Source organism: Siphateles boraxobius, unplaced genomic scaffold (assembly GCF_051911475.1).
Source record: "Siphateles boraxobius isolate OS27281-9 unplaced genomic scaffold, OSU_SipBor_1 125, whole genome shotgun sequence".
Classification (NCBI taxonomy): domain Eukaryota; kingdom Metazoa; phylum Chordata; class Actinopteri; order Cypriniformes; family Leuciscidae; genus Siphateles; species Siphateles boraxobius.
Genome location: NW_027508728.1, coordinates 386,364 through 410,000, shown reverse-complemented (window position 1 = coordinate 410,000; position 23,637 = coordinate 386,364). Strand labels below are relative to the sequence as shown.

Sequence of the window (23,637 nt, the reverse complement as noted above, 5' to 3'; positions counted from 1 at the left end):
GCATCTGTCCATTATAAAAGTGCATCTATCCATCATAAAAGTGCATCTATTCATCATAAAAGTGCATCTATCCATCATAAAAGTGCATCTATCCATCATAAAAGTGCATCTATTCATCATAAAAGTGCATCTATCCATCATAAAAGTGCATCTATCCATCATAAAAGTGCATCTATCCATCATAAAAGTGCATCTGTCCATCATAAAAGTGCATCTATCCATCATAAAAGTGCATCTATCCATCATAAAAGTGCATCTGTCCATCATAAAAGTGCATCTGTCCATCATAAAAGTGCATCTATCCATCATAAAAGTGCATCTATCCATCATAAAAGTGCATCTATCCATCATAAAAGTGCATCTGTCCATCATAAAAGTGCATCTGTCCATCATAAAAGTGCATCTATCCATCATTTATGGACTTCAAAACAGAAACAGCCATTCACTGCCATTATAAAGCTTGGAAGAGCCAGGGCATTTTTTAACCCCTTTACTGTCACCCCCATATTTGGGCATAGACATGATATTACACTATACAAACTTAAACAGCTGTAATTCATGAATGCTTTGGAGTACAGACAAAAGGTTGGTCTTTTTTGAAAGAAGACACATGGAAGATTATTGTTGAAGTGGAATAATTAAAAAATATTAATGTTTCTAAAAGTTATTCAAGTTTGAGTTTATTGTTATGAAAATGTGCTGTAATATTATTTTTATTATATTAAATATATAAATATTAATAAATATAGTTTTTAGCCTAAAAATTCAAAAAAGTAAAAGCTGCAAGTCTAAATGAGTTGTGTTTAAATTTTCAGCTTGATATTTTAAAAAATGAGGTTTCTGCAAGACTTTTAGTTGGCACACCACAAATGGCCACTAGGTGACACCCCTGTTCATTGGTGATTCCCAAAGGTCACTTAGTTGCTTGAACTTACATCTGACACCACAGCACAAACATAGAGAGAGAGAGAGAGAGATTTTTTTTAAACTTTTATCCAAACTTTTCACAAAAATTTTCACTTTACTATACATATTGCAACTGAAACTTGAATAAGACTTAGTAAATCATAAAATAAAAGAATAATGAAATAAAAATACTGGAAAAATAAATATCAAACTATTTCCAATTTTTTAACTATTTACAAACTATTTACAACTTTATTCAAATTTTCACAACTTCTGAAAACTACAAACTATTTACATCATGCCAGTAATTGAAGCAATCCCGTGTTGCTTGGAAACACAAGTATGATCCACATCCCTGACAGAACACAAGCGTTTTGCGATGGCACACTTGGCATCTTCTCCTGGAGTCATCACTTTTATTAGTGATGTACATTGGCCGGTGGCAGACATGGCCTGAGGGTTCTCCTGTCAAGTGAGATGCTGGAGGAGCAGGAGGAGCTGGAGGAGCAGGAGGAGCAGGCTCACATGGAGGCATCCAGTCTGCAAGCTCCATTACCAAATCCTCACGGAATTCCCGCTGCGTTCTTGCTCTTTGATTATGAGCAGCAGCCAACTGCTGGTGCAGGAGGAAGGCATTTACCACTGCAATGTCGATGAAGTGGTAAAAAATCGAGCGGTACCACTTCCTGGTCTTTCTGAGTATTTTGTAATACCCAACAAGGGCATCAGAGAGATCAACTCCTCCCATGTACCTGTGTGGAAGTAATAGAATATATTTCAAATCTAAATACAAATGTAACAAAGTAAATAAAATTAACTCATTTGTACAATTTTTATACACAACACCACTGAATAAATTCGACTCACTTGTTATAGTCGTGCACTGCAGTAGGTATAGGTACAGTGAGTTCTGTCCATCCTCCAGCTCTCGTCTTCACCCTCCTCCGTACTGTGTGATCTCCTCCTGCTGAATGGAAGGAGGAGCACATGAGCACCTCCCTGGTGTCCTTCCATTCGAGAAAGAGGAGTCGGTCATCACGAATCCACCGCATACTCCCACGGGGAGCATTTCTGGGCAACTTGTTTTCCAGAGTTTTTGGGAAGCCCACCCGGTTGCTTCGAATGGTCCCACAGGCCCAGATGCCCTTCTTGAGGAGGTCTCTGAAAAGTGATGGGCTGGTGTAGAAATTGTCTACAAACAGCTTGTAGCCTGTTCCCAGCATCCTCTCATCCACTAGTGCCATCACAGATTCATAACTCAGCCCCTTACTTTGTCCATTTTGGCCTTCAGGGGATTTGCCTTCATAAATAAAAAAATCCCATGTGTATCCATGGGCTGAATCAGCTAAAACGAAAAGTTTGTACCCCCACTTTGTTGGCTTCTCTTTTTGGTACTGTTTCAGCCCAATCCTTGCTTTGGAGGCCACCATCCTCTCATCTACTGCGATGTGTTGATGAGGGTGAAAATAGGTCTTGCAAGCATCTCTTATCTCCTGGTATACTGGCTTCAATTTACCCAGGCGATCATAGGCCGGAGTCCCCTTCATTTTTGCATTCTCAGCATCCATCTTAGGATCGCTGAGATGCAGTGCTCCAGAAATGGCCTGAAATTTCCTGCCAGACATGACAGTGGCAGGAAAGCCAAATTTGTAAAGCCTGGACCCACTCCAGTAATTTGAAATTTGTGGTACTTTTACCAGACCCATGTAGATGACCACTGACAGGTATGAGTATAGATCCTTCAGGGACATGTCCTGCCATGGCTTCCTGGTTGTGTCTTGGTGCTCAGCTGCGTAAGCATTTGAGTTGCGGATGATTGTTTGACACACTGTTGAAGAAAAGAACTGCCGAAACAGTTCCAGAGCGCTATACGACTCTGTAGTCAGAAGCTGAGGGCCAGGAATTCTAGCTGGTCGAAACACAACTTCAGGTCGTGAGATGTCGGGTTCATCTGAGCTGTGCCATCTTGCCTCTGTGGTACCCGAAGAAACAGCCCCTCTTCCTCTGTTTCCTCTTCCTCTGTGTTGCCCTCTTCCTCTGTTTCCTCTTCCTCTGTTTCCTCTTCCTCTGCTTTGCCCTCTTCCTCTGCTTTGCCTTCTTCCTCTGCTTCTCCTTCTGCCTTCTTCACTAAACCCACTGAAAGTGGATGTAGTAGCTGATGCAGATGAGTCCTCACCATCATCATCTGAATACCTATTGCAACAATATACAAACTGAATATAGTATAAAACTTACAAAGAATTTGCAAAAATATGGTACAAACTGAATATAGTAAAAACAACTAATATGGTACATGCAACAATATAGTACTAATTGAATAAAGCATTCAACTAATACAGTACATGCAACTATTGTGCAAACCGAATAAAGCATAAAACTAACATGGTACATGCATGCATAATTCAATTATATATATACATACAGTATATATAAATGTATACCTATACAATTATATGTTTACATCACATTTATACATAACCCAGTAAAATTAGTAAAGATTGTGTAATAGAATATAGAGAAGAAAATATAACTCACCGTTCTAGGGTTGAATCGGACATTTCCTCTGGCAAAAGCACGTCTGGTTCATCATCACTCGAATGAAGATTAGGCTCATCATTGTTGGAAGGATGATTTTGCTCGTCATCACTCGACTTACAAAGCTCTTCAACTACTTCTAGCAGTGTAAAACACTTTTTAGGCCTCTGTGGATCCATTTTGTGAGTGTGGCAGTGGAGAATGAGAGTGCAGTTTGTGTGCTCCTGCTTTCTGCTCTGCACGTTTATAAACGTTCAGCAGCATTTACAAACAGGAGGTTGATTGTGATTGGCACGTGTTTGCAATTAGACCTAAACTAAGTTTCTATTGGATAACCTGTTGCTTTCAAAGCAAATGAGCCTTAGTAACAGCTATGAAAGCTCTGTTTGGCTACTGAGACTGTCTTGGCTTGCTGTTATTGGACATAACAGTGTGAAGGTGGGCTGTTGCTGGTCAGAAGACTCTACCAATATAGCAATTAGTATATTATATTAAATCCACACACAAACAAATATTTTATTACAAAATGAACATTATAATTATACTAATTATTATAAATATATATATTTACAAATATTAGTCTCATTCAAGACAATGTATATGAACTATGTTCATATATAGATGGATATTCTCTATTTAGATGGATATTCTCTATTTTTATAACATAATTTTGTAAATTTTTATGGACAAATACTAGAATATATGTTTTATTATGAATTTTTAGCATAAAAACAGAAGTTGCAATGATTAAAAGTCGATCCATCGACTTTTTGTGACAAAGGTCAGAACTCCTGTTATGATGCAGATTTTTTTGAGGTGCACTCTTGTCAAAAATTCATCGGTTACTCTTCCTACATAATTTGTAGCAAAAAACAGCAGTCGAATATCTATTTAGGAGTCTTAGACCTTTCCAACGATATATAGTTTGTTATAATTAGATTAGGATGTAATAGTTATATCGCGAAGTAAAGTTAGGCGTCCCGTATACGGGACGGTGACAGTTTTAATATAACTCTGTATTCGTCTGAGAGAAGAATGTCATACACACTAGGATAGGTTTAGGGAGAGTAAATCATGGGCTTATTCAAATTTTTGGGTGAACTATCCCTTTAACACTTTTTTATTTCTTTTTTCTCCTATCAAAAGTGCATTTTACGTCTTTGCTTATAAAGCTGGTGACAGTGAACAGGTGGATGTAGTAAATCTGATCTCACATCAGAACCTCATGATGTCAATGTGAAATGCATTGTGGGAAGTGCATGAGTGCTGATGGGACACTCACCCTGGCGAGACTCACTCCTCCGGGAACTTTATAAGGCACGTACTTCCGGTATATGTGACCCACTCGAGAGCAGGGGATGTCCTCCATACGGCCACCACACATCCACACCTCAGAGACACACACACACACACACACACACACTCAGTCACACACAGATGATATAATACAGCCATACAACATAATATAACTAATATCATATAATTAATAAAACTATTATAATATAATTAATAAAACAAATCTCATATAATTAGTCATTACCCCTAACCCTAATATTTATACAATAATAATAGCAATATATTTAATAGGTGGTTCTCTCTCTTCTCTCGTCTCTTTATCTTGACCTGTAAATCTCTCCTTCCCAAAGCTGAGCTTTGATTGATACAGTCTTTGCAAACTGATCATTTCTGTCGGTCGTTTAAAATTTCTATCTATGTAGTTTAGCTACTTTTTATCTCTACCTGGGAAGCCTGTTGAAAACACTGGCCAATCAGAGGCCTTTAAAGAGTCACGACTGCTTCATGGGGAAGTAAGATCCCATCAGTGATCAGGATACAGCAGAAACTCCACGAAACGCATATATAGACGTCACGATTACGTCACGGCGTTAGCTGGAGACAAAACTGGAGGCGGCCGATACGAACCAGCACAGACTCGCTACATGCGCCGTTTAAACATCATCTTGTTGCCAGAATCGACGCAGTGCAGTTCTGCCTCCACCTAAGCCCCGCCCACAAACAAGCGTCACCATGTTGACTGACTGAAAAAGGGTCCATTAGAGCAGCCACAGCTATTACCTTGAATGAGATCTCGTACTGCTCTCCTCCCCAGATCTCCAGACCCGTGTCATATCCTCCCAGCTCCCAGAACCACTTCCTGTCCACAGCGAAGAGCCCGCCCGCCATCACCGGAGACCTGTCGGCAAGAGGAGGAGAAGACAGCTCGATGTGGTGAGAACTACAGATGACGGAAACCCAAATACTCTTATTCAAATTATGAATGGGTTATAAATATACAGAGATCTGCCTTTATAATCCCTGAAGCTGTCAATCACTTCCGTTCTGCACAAAACTCCTGTTAGAATCAATGATCATATTCTCAAAATTTCCAATTAATCATCAATTTTTCCAGGTTTTCTGGGATGCTTGAGAACCAGGTTTTGTGGATAAGGGAGAAACCCAAATATTGTTGTTCAAAAACTGTTATTCAAATTGTGAATGGGTTATATATATTTATTTATTTTTTAGATGCAAAGAAAGAGCACTGCCTTTCAAACCGCTTCAGTTCTGCACTAAACTCCTGTTATAACCAATCAAAGCTTTTAATTTCTAAAGGAAAACACAAGAATATTTTTCCAGGACCGCAACAAAATTTTCAATTTTCTCTAATTTTCCATGCGTTTTCCAATTAGTCATACATTCTTCTAGGTTTTGTGCAGCGAACGCCATTGAATTGGCATAAAGAATGTAAAATGATGATTGGCTTTCTATACGTTTTTCTCTGTGTAAATTGAATTTCCAAACGCAGTCAGACAGAGATGCAGATTGCTCGAGATGCATAAGATGGGGTTTTTAAAAATCAACAAAACAATGTATTATTTCCTTCAGCTGAGACACTTCAGATGCGCATGTTCAACATGATGTTATTAAATTGCTTGAAAAAAGAATTGGAATCACTTCAAAAAAAAAAAATACAGTCAGTGCAACATGTGCTGTCATATCGGCTACATAAAATTATAATGAGAACATTATAACTTGTGTGCTTGAAACATGGCTTTTAATGGTGAGAATTTTTTATTTTTTTTGTCAGGCTCTCAGAAATTATATAAAAAAATTGAATTTAGATTTATCGACCAATATATTGGTTATTAGCTTTCAAATATAAAGAATTATCGGTTATCGGCCAAAATGTTCATTTTGGTGCATCTCTAATGAAATGCATTATTTTTTTCCATTACTAATTAATCAAATATACACGTTAAATCGACAGCCCTAGTAAATATTGACCATCTAAAGTCCACAATCACAATTGACTGCATTAAGCTTTTACCTATTCAAAAGTATGGAGGCGATCGATCAGTTGAAATGCAACAAATAAAAGTGTGAATGGCACTCACTCGAAAGGGTCGCTGGGGTCAGATTTCTCCAGCTGGGGGGGAATAGGGATGCGTTTGTAGTACATCTCCCAGTCGAACGCCCCTCGCATGGCGTCGCCCGCCTGCGTCTCGTAACCGAAGTTATCGTGGTCGATCACATCGATCATAGGACACACGATGGTCTTCCGGTTCTGGGCGATGCGATCTGAGGGGGAAACACAACGATAATCACTGCCATGGAATCAGGGTTCAGAAAGATCCTAACTTTAGAATCCTGTCTTATCTGTTTGGTAACATGGCAATTTCAGTTAGGACCTCAATTAGGACAAAAGCTATACTCGCAACCGGAGCAACGTCATAGAATGTCTCTGAACAGATTCACGCCCACTTTTAGGAGAAAATAAACCAGACTTCCCATAGACTTCAATACAAAATAGCGTCACAAAACAACGTCCGTACACAGCCGGCAGTCGTGAATAACTTAAGAAATCACTAAGATTAAACATGTCAAGTAATTATATGTCCACCCTGCCATAGAGCGTGAAAGATGCATCAACAAACTTAATTTGGCCAATTTAAAAACATGTCCCTTCATTCTCCCAGCATCAAACTGGTGTAACAACCCCACCCAGTGGCCAGAGGAGTTACCCGGACATTTACTCACAGTCGTACCTCATCGAGTAACCATGGTGAGCCAGTAAATGATTTTACTTCGTTTTTGAAAGTAAACATCTTTAAATATATATATTATGTCTTATAATATACATCATAATATATCTTATAATATATATAACCCCACTGGGTGGGGTTGTTACACCAGTTTGACGCTGGGAGAATGAAGGGACATGTTTTTAAATTGACCAAAATAAGTTTGTTGATGCATCTTTCACACTCTATGGCAGGGTGGACATATAATTACTTGACAGTCTTAAATTAAGACTTGAGATAGAAAGTTTCTATAATACGCCCCCTGTGGTTCACGAGGTTAGTTTGCCCAGTAACAGAGATTATTTTACCCAGTAACGGAGGTTAGTTTACTCGGTAATGGAGGTTTGTTTACCCAGTAACGGAGGTTTGTTTACCCAGTAACTGAGGTTTGTTACCCAGTAACGGAGATTAGTTTACCCAGTAACTGAGGTTTGTTACCCAGTAACGGAGGTTTGTTTACCCAGTAACTGAGGTTTGTTACCCAGTAACGGAGATTAGTTTACCCAGTAACGGAGGTTAGTTTACCCAGTAACGGAGGTTAGTTTACTCAGTAACGGAGGTTAGTTTACCCAGTAACGGAGGTTAGTTTACTCAGTAACGGAGGTTAGTTTACCCAGTAACGGAGGTTAGTTTACCCAGTAACGGAGGTTAGTTTACTCAGTAACGGAGGTTAGTTTACCCAGTAACGGAGGTTAGTTTACCCAGTAACGGAGGTTTGTTTACCCAGTAACGAAGGTTTGTTACCCAGTAACGGAGATTAGTTTACCCAGTAACGGAGGTTAGTTTACTCAGTAACGGAGATTAGTTTACCCAGTAACGGAGGTTAGTTTACCCAGTAACGGAGGTTAGTTTACTCAGTAACGGAGGTTAGTTTACCCAGTAACGGAGGTTAGTTTACCCAGTAACGGAGGTTTGTTACCCAGTAACGGAGGTTTGTTACCCAGTAACGGAGGTTAGTTTACCCAGTAACGGAGGTTAGTTTACCCAGTAACGGAGGTTTGTTACCCAGTAACGGAGATTAGTTTACCCAGTAACAGAGGTTAGTTTACCCAGTAACGGAGGTTAGTTTACCCAGTAACGGAGGTTAGTTTACACAGTAACAAAGGTTAGTTTACTCAGTAACGGAGGTTTGTTTACCCAGTAACTGAGGTTTGTTACCCAGTAACGGAGGTTAGTTTACCCAGTAACGGAGGTTAGTTTACTCAGTAACGGAGGTTAGTTTACCCAGTAACGGAGGTTAGTTTACCCAGTAACGGAGGTTAGTTTACTCAGTAATGGAGGTTTGTTTACCCAGTAACGGAGGTTAGTTTACCCAGTAACGGAGGTTAGTTTACCCAGTAACGGAGGTTAGTTTACTCAGTAACGGCGGTTAGTTTACCCAGTAACGGAGGTTAGTTTACTCAGTAACGGAGGTTAGTTTACCCAGTAACGGAGGTTAGTTTACCAAGTAACGGAGGTTTGTTACCCAGAAACGGAGGTTTGTTACCCAGTAACGGAGGTTAGTTTACCCAGTAACGGAGGTTAGTTTACTCAGTAACGGAGGTTAGTTTACCCAGTAACGGAGGTTAGTTTACCCAGTAACGGAGGTTAGTTTACTCAGTAATGGAGGTTTGTTTACCCAGTAACGGAGGTTAGTTTACCCAGTAACGGAGGTTAGTTTACTCAGTAATGGAGGTTTGTTTACCCAGTAACGGAGGTTAGTTTACCCAGTAACGGAGGTTAGTTTACCCAGTAACGGAGGTTAGTTTACCCAGTAACGGAGGTTAGTTTACTCAGTAATGGAGGTTTGTTTACCCAGTAACGGAGGTTAGTTTACCCAGTAACGGAGGTTAGTTTACCCAGTAACGGAGGTTAGTTTACTCAGTAACGGCGGTTAGTTTACCCAGTAACGGAGGTTAGTTTACCCAGTAACGGAGGTTAGTTTACTCAGTAACGGAGGTTTGTTTACCAAGTAACGGAGGTTTGTTACCCAGAAACGGAGGTTTGTTACCCAGTAACGGAGGTTAGTTTACCCAGTAACGGAGGTTTGTTACCCAGTAACGGAGGTTTGTTTACCCAGTAACGGAGGTTGTTACCCAGTAACGGAGGTTTGTTTACCCAGTAACGGAGGTTTGTTACCCAGTAACGGAGGTTTGTTACCTAGTAACGGAGGTTTGTTTACCCAGTAACGGAGGTTTGTTACCCAGTAACAGAGGTTGTTACCCAGTAACGGAGGTTGTTACCCAGTAACAGAGGTTTGTTTAACCACGTAACGGTTTACCAAGTAACGGAGGTTTGTTACCCAGTAACAGAGGTTTGTTTACCCAGTTACGGAGGTTTGTTATCCAGTAACGGAGGTTGTTACCCAGTAACGGAGGTTTGTTTACCCAGTAACGGAGGTTTGTTACCCAGTAACGGAGGTTTGTTACCTAGTAACGGAGGTTTGTTTACCCAGTAACGGAGGTTTGTTACCCAGTAACGGAGGTTGTTACCCAGTAACGGAGGTTGTTACCTAGTGAAAGAGGTTTGTTTAACCACGTAACGGTTTACCCAGTAACGGAGGTTTGTTACCCAGTAACAGAGGTTTGTTTACCCAGTAACGGAGGTTTGTTATCCAGTAACGGAGGTTTGTTTACCCAGTAACGGAAGTTTGTTTACCCAGTAATGGAGGTTTGTTACCCAGTAACAGAGGTTTGTTTACCCACTAACGGAGGTATGTTACCCAGTAACGGAGGTTGTTACCCAGTAACAGAGGTTTGTTACCCAGTAACGGAGGTTTGTTACCCAGTAATGGAGGTTTGTTACCCAGTAACGGAGATTAGTTTACCCAGTAACGGAGGTTAGTTTACCCAGTAACGGAGGTTAGTTTACTCAGTAACGGAGGTTTGTTTACCCAGTAACGGAGGTTAGTTTACCCAGTAACGGAGGTTAGTTTACCCAGTAACGGAGGTTAGTTTACTCAGTAACGGAGGTTAGTTTACCCAGTAACGGAGGTTAGTTTACTCAGTAACGGAGGTTTGTTACCCAGTAACGGAGGTTTGTTACCCAGTAACGGAGGTTAGTTTACCCAGTAACGGAGGTTTGTTACCCAGTAACGGAGGTTTGTTTACCCAGTAACGGAGGTTGTTACACAGTAACGGAGGTTTGTTTACCCAGTAACGGAGGTTTGTTACCCAGTAAAGGAGGTTTGTTACCTAGTAACGGAGGTTTGTTTACCCAGTAACGGAGGTTTGTTACCCAGTAACGGAGGTTGTTACCCAGTAACGGAGGTTGTTACCCAGTAACAGAGGTTTGTTTAACCACGTAACGGTTTACCCAGTAACGGAGGTTTGTTACCCAGTAACAGAGGTTTGTTTACCCAGTTACGGAGGTCTGTTACCCAGTAACAGAGGTTTGTTACCCAGTAACAGAGGTTTGTTACCCAGTAACGGATGTTTGTTATCCAGTAACGGAGGTTTATTTACCCAGTAACGGAAGTTTGTTTACCCAGTAACGGAGGTTTGTTACCCAGTAACGGAGGTTTGTTTACCCAGTAACGGAGGTCTGTTACCCAGTAACAGAGGTTTGTTACCCAGTAACGGAGGTTTGTTTACCCAGTAACGGAGGTTTGTTACCCAGTAACGGAGGTTTGTTTACCCAGTAACGGAAGTTTGTTTACCCAGTAACGGAGGTTTGTTACCCAGTAACAGAGGTTTGTTTACCCACTAACGGAGGTCTGTTACCCAGTAACGAAGGTTGTTACCCAGTAACAGAGGTTTGTTACCCAGTAACGGAGGTTTGTTACCCAGTAATGGAGGTTTGTTACCCAGTAACGGAGGTTTGTTTACCCAGTAACTGAGGTTTGTTACCCAGTAACAGAGGTTTGTTACCCAGTTACGGAGGTCTGTTACCCAGTAACAGAGGTTGTTACCCAGTAACAGAGTTTTGTTACCCAGTAACGGAGGTTTGTTACCCAGTAACGGAGGTTTGTTACCCAGTAACGGAGGTTTATTAACCCAGTAACGGATGTTTGTTACCCAGTAACGGAGGTTTGTTTACCCAGTAACGGAAGTTTGTTTACCCAGTAACGGAGGTTTGTTACCCAGTAACGGAGGTTTGTTTACCCAGTAACGGAGGTCTGTTACCCAGTAACAGAGGTTTGTTACCCAGTAACGGAGGTTTGTTTACCCAGTAACGGAGGTTAGTTTACCCAGTAACGGAGGTTAGTGTACCCAGTAACGGAGGTTAGTTTACTCAGTAACGGAGGTTAGTTTACCCAGTAACGGAGGTTAGTTTACTCAGTAACGGAGGTTTGTTTACCAAGTAACGGAGGTTTGTTACCCAGTAACGGAGGTTTGTTACCCAGTAACGGAGGTTAGTTTACCCAGTAACGGAGGTTTGTTACCCAGTAACGGAGGTTTGTTTACCCAGTAACGGAGGTTGTTACACAGTAAAGGAGGTTTGTTTACCCAGTAACGGAGGTTTGTTACCCAGTAACGGAGGTTTGTTACCTAGTAACGGAGGTTTGTTTACCCAGTAACGGAGGTTGTTACCCAGTAACGGAGGTTGTTACCCAGTAACAGAGGTTTGTTTAACCACCTAACGGTTTGCCCAGTAACGGAGGTTTGTTACCCAGTAACAGAGGTTTGTTTACCCAGTTACGGAGGTCTGTTACCCAGTAACAGAGGTTTGTTACCCAGTAACGGAGGTTTGTTACCCAGTAACGGATGTTTGTTACCCAGTAACGGAGGTTTGTTTACCCAGTAACGGAAGTTTGTTTACCCAGTAACGGAGGTTTGTTACCCAGTAACGGAGGTTTGTTTACCCAGTAACGGAGGTCTGTTACCCAGTAACGGAGGTTTGTTAACCAGTAACGGAGGTTTGTTTACCCAGTAACGGAGGTTTGTTACCCAGTAACGGAGGTTTGTTATCCAGTAACGGAGGCTTGTTTACCCAGTAACGGAAGTTTGTTTACCCAGTAACGGAGGTTTTTTACCCAGTAACAGAGGTTTGTTTACCCACTAACGGAGGTCTGTTACCCAGTAACGGAGGTTGTTACCCAGTAACGGAGGTTTGTTACCCAGTAACGGAGGTTTGTTACCCAGTAATGGAGGTTTGTTACCCAGTAACGGAGGTTTGTTTACCCAGTAACTGAGGTTTGTTACCCAGTAACAGAGGTTTGTTACCCAGTTACGGAGGTCTGTTACCCAGTAACGGAGGTTGTTACCCAGTAACAGAGGTTTGTTACCCAGTAACGGAGGTTTGTTACCCAGTAACGGAGGTTTGTTACCCAGTAACGGAGGTTTGTTACCCAGTAACGGAGGTTTATTAACCCAGTAACGGAAGTTTGTTTACCCAGTAACAGAGGTTTGTTTACCCAGTAACGGAGGTTAGTTTACCCAGTAAGGGAGGTTTGTTACCCAGTAACGGAGGTTTATAACCCAGTAACGGAGGTTAGTTTACCCAGTAGGGGAGGTTAGTTTACCCAGTAATGGAGGTTTGTTTACCCAGTAACGGAGGTTTATAACCCAGTAACGGAGGTTAGTTTACCCAGTAGGGGAGGTTTATTACCCAGTAATGGAGGTTTGTTTACCCAGTAATGGAGGTTTGTTTACCCAGTAATGGAGGTTGTTACCCAGTAACAGAGGTTTGCTTACCCAGTAACGGAGGTTTGTTTACCCAGTAACGGAGGTTTGTTACCCAGTAAGGGAGGTTTGTTTACCCAGTAACGGAGGTTTATTACCCAGTAATGGAGGTTTGTTACCCAGTAACGGAGGTTTGTTTACCCAGTAACGGAGTTTTGTTACCCAGTAACGGAGGTTTGTTTACCCAGTAATGGAGGATAGTTTATCCAGTAACGGAGGTTTGTTTACCCAGTAACGGAGGTTTGTTTACCCAGTAACGGAGGTTATTTTACCCAGTAACGGAGGTTAGTTTACCCAGTAACGGAGGTTTGTTACCCAGTAACAGAGGTTTGTTTACCCAGTAACGGAGGTTGTTACCCAATAACTGAGGTTTGTTTACCCAGTAACGGAGGTTTGTTACCCAGTAATGGAGGTTTGTTACCCAGTAACAGAGGTTTGTTTACCCAGTAACGGAGGTTTGTTACCCAGTAACGGAGGTTTATTACCCAGTAATGGAGGATAGTTTATCCAGTAACGGAGGTTTGCTTACCCAGTAATGGAGGTTTGTTACACAGTAATGGAGGTTTGTTACCCAGTAACGGAGGGTTATTACCCAGTAACGGAGGATAGTTTACCCAGTAATGGAGGTTTGTTATACAGTAATGAAGGTTTATTACCCAGTAACGGAGGTTTGTTACCCAGTAATGGAGGTTTATTACCCAGTAACGGAGGTTAGTTTACCCAGTAAGGGAGGTTTGTTACCCAGTAACGGAGGTTTATTACCCAGTAACGGAGGTTAGTTTACCCAGTAAGGGAGGTTTGTTACCCAGTAACGGAGGTTTATTACCCAGTAACGGAGGTTAGTTTACCCAGTAGGGGAGGTTAGTTTACCCAGTAAGAGAGGTTTGTTACCCAGTAATGGAGGTTTGTTACCCAGTAACGGAGGTTTGTTTACCCAGTAATGGAGGTTGTTACACAGTAACGGAGGTTTGTTTACCCAGTAACGGAGGTTTGTTACACAGTAACGGAGGTTTGTTACACAGTAACGGAGGTTGTTACACAGTAACGGAGGTTTGTTATCCAGTAACGGAGGTTTGTTTACCCAGTAACGGAGGTTTGTTTACCCAGTAAGGGAGGTTTGTTTACCCAGTAACGGAGGTTTATTACCCAGTACGGAGGTTAGTTTACCCAGTAAGGGAGGTTTGTTACCCAGTAACGGAGGTTTATTACCCAGTAACGGAGGTTAGTTTACCCAGTAACGGAGGTTTATTACCCAGTAACGGAGGTTTATTAACCAGTAACGGAGGTTTGTTACCCAGTAAGGGACGTTTGTTACCCAGTAACGGAGGTTTATTACCCAGTAATGGAGGTTAGTTTACCCAGTAACGGAGGTTAGTTTACCCAGTAGTGGAGGCAGCCAGTTGACGTTGGCCTCGCAGTGGGAGTCCAGGAAGGTGATGACGTCCCCGGTGGCGGCCTCGGCTCCCAGGAGCCTCGTGCGGATCAGACCCTCGCGCTTCTTGGTCCGCAGGATCCGCACCTTCGGCAGGCGCACCATGTACTCCTCCAGCGGGGCCTTCAGGTGCTCTGGGCCAACAGGGGACCGGCACAGGTTCAGTCTTCCTCAACTAAACACTACAGTATCCTACTAACTGTTTTTCAGGATTCTTTGATGAATAGAAAGTTCAAAAGAACTTGATCTGAAATGGAATCTTTTGTAACATTATGAATGTCTTTACTGTCGCTTTTGATTCATTTAGTGCATCCTTGCTGAATAAAAGTATTCCTTTCTTTCATTTCTTTAAAAAAAAAAAAGAAGTTCTTACAGCCCCAAACTTTTGAACGGTAGTGTATAATGTTACAAAAGCTTTCCATTTCAGATAAATGCTGTTCTTTTGAACTTTCTATTCATCCAATAATCCTGAAAAATAACTGTTTTAACATTTATAATAATCATAAATGTTTCTTGAGCATCAAATCATCATATTATAGTGATTTCTGAAGGATCATGTGACACTGAAGACTGGAGTAATGATGCTGAAAATTCAGCTTTGATCACAGGAATAAATTACACTTTACTATATATTCACATAGAAAACAGCTGATTTACATCAGAATAATATTTCACTTTATCAGATAAATGCAGCATTGGTGAGCAAAGAGATTCTTTAAAAACATTAAAAATTGTTCCCAAATTGTTCCCAAACATTTGAACAGCAGTGTATCTATTGGTACAATATGTGTCACACGACTTACGTCATGGTTTTTAAATACCTCAGATTTCAATCCAAACAACAACGCAAAAACACAGTTTTCAAATTTATCCACTTTGGAGAGCGTTTTCAAAAAAGCGTAGTTTTCATTAATAAAAACGCTGTCTCGGGTCTCGTCCACACGAACATGTTTTTATTTGGAAACCATTTTCTCTCCGTTTTGTCTTCGGTTCACACTGAGATTGAGTTTTTATTCATTAAAACAAAGCTTTTTAAAAACGCTCTCCAAAGTGGATACATTTGAAAACGCTGTTTTCGTGTTTTAGTTTGACTGTGAAAACTGAGGTATTTATAAACGATGACGTAAGTTTAGTCACGTGACGCATATTGTACCAATAGATATTCATGTTTATACCGGTATTGTGTCTGTTATGTGCTGTTCACTTTCACACAGTTGCTATAATATGTGACTTCACACACTCTTCACACACACAGTCCTGCACAGATGACAGGATTCACTAGCATCTGCTGTCCTGCAGTGAAACATGAGAGCAGTTTTAGTGTTTTACACCAAACATATAATGGTGAGTGAGAGCGACCGGGACCATCAGTGAATGATACGATATTTTTGCTGAAGAATTGCACGATAACTTTATTTTTCCGTCTGTATCATCTCAGTGAGGATTTACGCACGAGCAGTAAAGGTGAATTTAGCGTTTTCAGGTGTTTTCCAAAAGTTTCTCATCCGCACTGAAACTCCTGAAAACTACTGTGTGTGGACGTTTTCAAACGTATCCAGATTAATGTAGACGTAGCCTAAGTGTGGAGGAAGGCCAAAAAGGGGATGAAAAAGATGTTTTCTAAAGAAAATATATTAGTGTGGACAAGGCCTCAGTCTCGCACCACTTGTTACCTGATTACTGGTTTATTTTCCACACCTGCTCTCCTGTTACTCTCCGGATGTCCTTCGAATAAAATTATTAATTTAAATGTTAGTTCATAGACACTTCATATAAAGTGGGACGAATATACCTGCTTGTTGTCACATCTTTATGAAAGCTATTTTCCGCCACCGAATAAAAAGAATAAAAAAGGTAATTGCGACTTTTTATCTTAGAATATAAAGTCAGAATTGCGTGTTATAAAGTCAGAATTGTGTGTTATAAAGTCAGAATTGTGTGTTATAAAGTCAGAATTGCGTGTTATAAATTCAGAATTGTGTGTTATAGTCATAATTGCGTGTTATAAAGTCATAATTGCGTGTTATAAATTCAGAATTGCGTGTTATAAAGTCATAATTGCGTGTTATAAAGTCATAATTGTGTATTATAAAGTCAGAATTGTGTGTTATAAATTCAGAATTGTGTGTTATAAATTCAGAATTGTGTGTTATAAAGTCATAATTGCGTGTTATAAAGTCATAATTGCGTGTTATAAAGTCATAATTGTGTGTTATAAAGTCAGAATTGTGTGTTATAAAATCAGAATTGTGAGATATAAAGTCAGAATTGTGTGTTATAAAGTCAGAATTGTGAGATATAAAGTCAGAATTGTGTTATAAAGTCAGAATTGTGTGTTATAAAGTTAGAATTGTGTTATAAAGTCAGATTTGTGTGTTATAAAGTCAGAATTGTGTTATAAAGTCAGAATTGTGTGTTATAAAGTCAGAATTATTTGTTATAAAGTCAGAATTGTGTGTTATAAAGTCAGAATTGTGTGTTATAAAGTCAGAATTGTGTGTTATAAAGTCAGAATTGTGAGATATAAAGTCAGAATTGTTTGTTATAAAGTCAGAATTGTGTGTTATAAAGTCAGAATTGTGAGATATAAAGTCAGAATTGTTTGTTATAAAGTCAGAATTGTGTGTTATAAAGTCAGATTTGTGTGTTATAAAGTCAGAATTGTGAGATATAAAGTCAGAATTGTGTGTTATATGGTCAGAATTGTGAGTTATAAAGTCAGAATTGTGTGTTATAAAGTCAGAATTGTGTGTTATAAAGTCAGAATTGTAAGATATAAAGTCAGAATTGTGTGTTATATGGTCAGAATTGTGTGTTATAAAGTCAGAATTGTGTGTTATAAAGTCAGAATTGTGTGTTATAAAGTCAGATTTGTGTGTTATAAAGTCAGAATTGTGTTATAAAGTCAGAATTGTGTGTTTTAAAGTCAGATTTGTGTGTTATAAAGTCAGAATTGTGTTATAAAGTCAGATTTGTGTGTTATAAAGTCAGAATTGTGAGATATAAAGTCAGATTTGTGTGTTATATGGTCAGAATTGTGAGTTATAAAGTCAGAATTGTGTGTTATAAAGTCAGAATTGTGTGTTATAAAGTCAGAATTGTGAGATATAAAGTCAGAATTGTGTGTTATATGGTCAGAATTGTGTGTTATAAAGTCAGATTTGTGTGTTATAAAGTCAGAATTGTGTGTTATAAAGTCAGATTTGTGTGTTATAAAGTCAGAATTGTGAGATATAAAGTCAGAATTGTGTGTTATATGGTCAGAATTGTGTGTTATAAAGTCAGATTTGTGTGTTATAAAGTCAGAATTGTGTGTTATAAAGTCAGAATTGTGTGTTATAAAGTCAGAATTGTGTTATAAAGTCAGAATTGTGTGGTATAAAGTCAGAATTGTGTGTTATAAAGTCAGAATTGTGTTATAAAGTCAGAATTGTGTGTTATAAAGTCAGAATTGTGAGATATAAAGTCAGAATTGTGTGTTATAAAGTCAGAATTGTGTGTTATAAAGTCAGATTTGTGTGTTATAGTCAGAATTGTGTGTTATAAAGTCAGAATTGTGTTATAAAGTCAGAATTGTGTTATAGTCAGAATTGTGTGTTATAAAGTCAGAATTGTGTGTTATAAAGTCAGAATTGTGTGATATAAAGTCAGAATTGTGATGTTGTTTGTCAAATGTGTTATCACAAATTATTTACCTAATATTTATATGTTAAAGCTTGATGAACTGCTAGCAGTGTTTCAGTGTTTGAGGAAATATAATCTATAATCTATAATCTGGGCCGGTCCTGACGTGAGTGACGGGAACCTGAATGCATCATGATCCGGAGAAGAATACTGTGTGGACGAGTGAGATGAAACACAAATACTTGGCTGAAATGAAACATATTTGTGTTAACAAGCAGCAATCCTCAACTCTATAGTGAGGGGATTACGGCCAATCTGGAGCTCATGAACATGTGACGCGCTGCAGGACAGGCTGTAATCTGTCACGCATATAAAACACACTGGCTCAGGACACATTAATCTGGATACGTTTGAACACGGCGTTTTCATTTAAAAACGCTCTCCGTCCACACTAGCGTTTTCAGGCGTTTCAGTGCGGATGAGAAACTTTTGGAAAACACCCGAAAATGCTAAATTAAAATAAAACGCAAAAACTGCTCTCATGTTTCACTGCAGGACAGCAGATGCGAGTGAGTTTCAGGTCATCTGTGCAGGACTGTGTGTGTGAAGAGTGTGTGAAGTCACATATTATAGCAACTGTGTGAAAGTGAACAGCACATAACAGACACAATACCGGTATAAACATGAATATCTATTGGTTCGATATGCGTCACATGACTAAACTTACGTCATCGTTTTTAAATACCTCAGTTTTCACAGTCAAACTAAAACACGAAAACAGCGTTTTCAAATGTATCCACTTTGGAGAGCGTTTTCGAAAAGCTTTGTTTTCATGAATAAAAACGCCGTCTCAGTGTGAACCGAAGACAAAACGGAGAGAAAATGGTTTCCAAATGAAAACATGTTTGTGTGGACGAGGCCTGAGTTACAGGAGATGTTACAGTGATTTCATCATGACATACAGCTCAGCTCAGTTATAATGTTTCTGATGTCCTGTCCCAGAAAGCAGGTTAACTATAGACCCGATATAGTCCGGCTATGAGTAACACACTTCTAGCCAAAATAACCTTGAATTCGGTTACATGTCATTTTTGCCAAAATAACTTGCGAGATGTTTGATATTCCATCATGTAAGCAAAGACAACAGTGATTACAAGGTGTTCGGTTTCTTTCCTTTGACATGTTCTATATGAGCCTGTGTCTATAATAGAATAATTCTTAAGCGATGGTTTAGATGTCTATTAAATGTTCCCTGACAGCCCAAACTTGGCCTTGCTTTAGCCTGAGCGTCTGGGCTGTGTTTGGACGGCTATCAGACGTCTTGTAAGCGGCGGTGTGCTTGCTGGGGTTGAGCATGATGCAGCAGGAATGAGAAGTGATTACCCTTGTCGCTGAAATCGTCGACGAGCACGATCTCCGCGAGGAGCTGAGGGGGCGAGCGGTTCAGGACGCTGTGAACGGTGCGGAGGAGAGACGACCAGCCCTCGTTGTGGAAGGGGATGATGATGCTGGTGTTGGGGAGATCTTCAGCATACAGCTTCGTCTTACAGCTGCACACACACACACACACACACACACACACATCGTTGTCATTGGTGGAGGAAAAAGATATGCCCAGTTATTCAAAAACATGGATCAGATTTAGTCCCACACTGGCTACGTTTACATGCACAACTTTTGTTTGTCGGACTGAATTCATTCTGAATGATGAGTCTGAGTGTAGTGTTTACATGAACACTAAACATGTGATCCGGTCGATGTGTGTGTTTATGTGTCACAAGCTTCAAATCTGAATATATTTTTTGACATGCGCGAATATACAGAGTTTCCACTGTTTGCACTTATAAATATTCTCCTACATTGGTTCTTTATTTGTGTTAAACAGCAGACTTAATATTTATTCATTTCTGGTCATAATTAGGAGATAATGAGCGTATGAGCCGTTGTGTTTATATTGATCACACAGTAAAAATGCCCAAAACCAGTCGTGTGTGTGTGTGTGTGTGTGTGTGTGTGTGTGTGTGTGTGTGTGTGTGTGTGTGTGTGTGTGTGTGTGTGAGAGTGTGAAGCGAGCACTGGTGGCGTCGTCCTGCTCCACTTCACACACGCAGAGAAAGCAGGATTATAGGAGGACGAGATACTCGTTTATACCACACTTTATTCATCAGGAGAACAGCTCGTTCAGCGCGTCACACGCCATTACGCTATTTCTACACCATTACGCTATTTCTACGCCATTATGCTATTTCTACGACATTGCACTATTTCTACGTCATTACGCTATTCCTACACCATTACGCTATTTTTCTACACCATTACGCCATTTCTACACCATTACGCCATTTCTACATCATTACGCTATTTCTACACCATTACGTTATTTCTACACCATTACGCTATTCCTACGTCATTACGCTATTTCTACGTCATTATGCTATTTCTACATCATTACGTTATTTCTACGCCATTCCGCTATTTCTACGTCATTACGCTATTTCTAGGACATTATGCTATTTCTCCATCATTACGCTATTTTTCTACACCATTATGCTATTTCTACGCCATTACACTATTTCTACGTCATTGCGCTATTTCTACGTCATTACGCTATTTCTACATCATTACGTTATTTCTACGCCATTCCGCTATTTCTACGTCATTACGCTATTTCTAGGACATTATGCTATTTCGACATCATTATGCTATTTCTACACCATTACGCTATTTTTCTACACAATTACGCTATTTCAACGCCATTACACTATTTCTACGTCGTTGCGCTTTTTCTACGTCATTACGCTATTTCTACATCATTCCGCTATTTCTACACCATTACGCTATTTTTCTACACCATTACGCTATTTCTACACCATTACGCTATTTCTACCCTATTACGCTATTTCTACGTCATCATCATAACTCCAATACATTATATCTTCATTGGAAAGTGTGTGTCTCCTCAACCAGCGCTCTTAAATAACTTAGAGCTCAGTCTTTACATTTATTATGAAGTCTAAGAGTAAGTAGAGTAAGATGAAGTCACACTTAGCAATAGCAAAAGCAACTTTATTTATATAGCACAGTTAAAACAACACAAGCTGACCAAAGTGCTTTACAATGTAACAGAAGACAGAAGGAGAAAAAGATCTAATCTGAAAAAGAAGCATCACATATAGTAAAATTATCACTGATTAAAAGCTATTGAAAACAGATGTGTTTTAAGTTGTCCTTTAAAATCCTGCACAGTAGCAGCATCTCTAATATGTTTAGGCAAACCATTCCAAAGTTTAGGCACTGCCACAGCAAAGGCGCAATCTCCTTTTTGATTTCAATGTGTCCTGGGTATCTTGAGTAGTTTCTGAGTCACGGATCTCAAACTTCGTCCAGTCTGATATTCAGTTAACATCTGAGAGAGAGGCCGGTGCGAGTCCATGCAGGGATTTGTACACCGATAACAGAAGTTTAAAATCAATCCTATAATAAACCGGAAGCCATTGCAAGGAGATCAGGGTCGGAGTAATGTGTTCAAGTTTTTTTATCCCCATTAAAAGTCTAGCAGCTGAATTTTGAACTTTTTGTAAACGAGAAAGAGATTACTGACTAATTCCCGTCCGCATTACAATAGTCAAGTCTGGATGTTATCAAAGCGTGGATCGCAGTTTCAAGGCCTTTAAACGTCAAGCATGATTTCATCTTTGCTAGATTGCGTAAGTGAAATAAACTTGACTTTACAACAGAGTATATCTGTTTTTTTTAAAGAGCTGTCAATATTCACACCTAGATTTCAAATACATATTTTAACGTGAGGTGACAAAGAGTCAAAGTCTAATTGTGTTGTAGCTCTGGCTCCACTATAATCTCAGTCTTGATGTAAAAAATTCAAAGTCAACCATGTTTTAAGATCTAAAATACAGGCCATAAGAGGTTCTAAGCCATTTTCATGGATTATACACTTAAGACTAAAATTTTACTCTGAGTGAGTGACTTTTTACATCTAGCAAATATTCACAAAACTGTTTGGTTGTTGATTTCTCAATTTTCAGCAGTGTTTCTCAGAAAACGCTTACTGCGACTTTAAATGTATACAAAAACAGTATAAAATAGGGCTAGTTTAAAATGTTTACAAAAATGCAACAAGTTCTCTTTTGCCAAACCTACACCAAACCGTCCGGTTAAACTAGTTTGTCGACTAGTGTGTAAATATATTTGGAATTGAGCAACCGGAACAGTATTTGACAGTGTTCCTGAATCTCCGGTTATGTGGAAGAAACCCACCCAAACTAATATCCATGATCTCTTCTGGAGATAAAACGATACTCGGTTACTAACGTAACCTCAGTTCTCTCTAGAGAGGGAACGAGTATTGCGTAAGTTTAGCTTACGCTACGGGAAAGATTCATCTTCTCGAGATATTGAAGCCAAAAAATTATCCTTAATTTTGTATTCATTGTCAGCGCAGTGCAGCAGCTAGCAGACCTAGAGCAGGCCATCTCGCGTGCTCATTGGCTGCCCTGCGGGCAACTGCTGCAGCTTACCAGTGAGCCCGGCGTGACGTCACGCCCAATGAAGGGCGCCCGCGCCTTCATAGCGTCACAGCCCGCCAGAATGGGTGTGGTTTAGCATATAAAAGTAGGGGCTGTAGGCTGACTTCCCTGGTTTTTCGTCGACTGAAGCAAAGTCGCTCGTGGCGCGAGCACGGCCGGTTACGCAATACTCATTCCCTCTCTAGAGAGAACCGAGGTTACGTTAATAAACGAGTATAGTTCTCTTACGAGAGGTTCTCTCGTATTGCGTAAGTTTAGCTTACGCTACGGGAACACTTTGTCAACGCCGTGTGCACCAAGCATCCACCATGAGACCCCGAACTTTCAGGGAAACCCCATAAGTGGAAAAATAAGGTGGTCAGCCACGCGGGCCATCACTTGTACATAAGCACACATAGGGAACCACTAATTGAACCACTGCAGTAGCCTGTTTGAAGGGGACTGACAGGGAAATAAACTTTGACGGCGGTCCGGCCGCAGCTTGACATGCGTGTCTTTTCTCTCTCTCTGTTAGGAGGGCTTCGCGTGCTCAGACTTCAGCGTGATCTTCTGCCGAGGCCCTCTGAGGGGCGGCGGTCTGTGAAGGCTGTCTGAGCGCGACCTAGGGCGGCCGCCCTGACGTCGCTGCGAAGGCTGAGGCTGTGCTGGACGCTGGGCGCTGGCTCGCACAGGAGGCTGGCTTTGTCTCTCACGAGAGCGGCCTGTGGCGGAGCTCGAGCGTCGCGGCAGGAAGAGGTCCATGGCCTGCGTGGTCTTCTGTACCTCAGAAAATCGGTCAACTATCCCGTTCACCGCTGGGCCGAAGAGACCAGTGGGGGAGAGCGGCGCGCTCAGGAAGGTGGCTCGCTCAGTTTCCCTCATATCCGCGAGCGTTAACCAGAGGTGCCTCTCTGTTACAGTCAATGCGGCCA

At 40.4% G+C, this 23,637-nt stretch overlaps 1 protein-coding gene across 4 annotated transcripts in view; it reads right to left on the bottom strand.

The window, feature by feature from the left end:
• galnt10 (UDP-N-acetyl-alpha-D-galactosamine:polypeptide N-acetylgalactosaminyltransferase 10 (GalNAc-T10)) overlaps positions 1-23,637 on the bottom strand; it is a 63,335-nt gene that overhangs the window by 25,472 nt on the left and 14,226 nt on the right. For all 4 annotated transcript variants that reach the window (XR_013201310.1, XR_013201311.1, XR_013201312.1 and 1 more), the window contains exons 4-8: positions 19,566-19,732; positions 14,507-14,692; positions 6,837-7,020; positions 5,518-5,635; positions 4,724-4,831 (exon numbers count right to left, since the gene is read on the bottom strand). Coding sequence is in view for 1 of the 4 variants with exons in the window: in XM_077224908.1 (XP_077081023.1) it covers positions 4,724-4,831; positions 5,518-5,635; positions 6,837-7,020; positions 14,507-14,692; positions 19,566-19,732 (763 nt within the window). In the remaining 3 variants the exon portion in view is untranslated. The remainder of the gene's footprint in view (positions 1-4,723; positions 4,832-5,517; positions 5,636-6,836; positions 7,021-14,506; positions 14,693-19,565; positions 19,733-23,637) is intronic.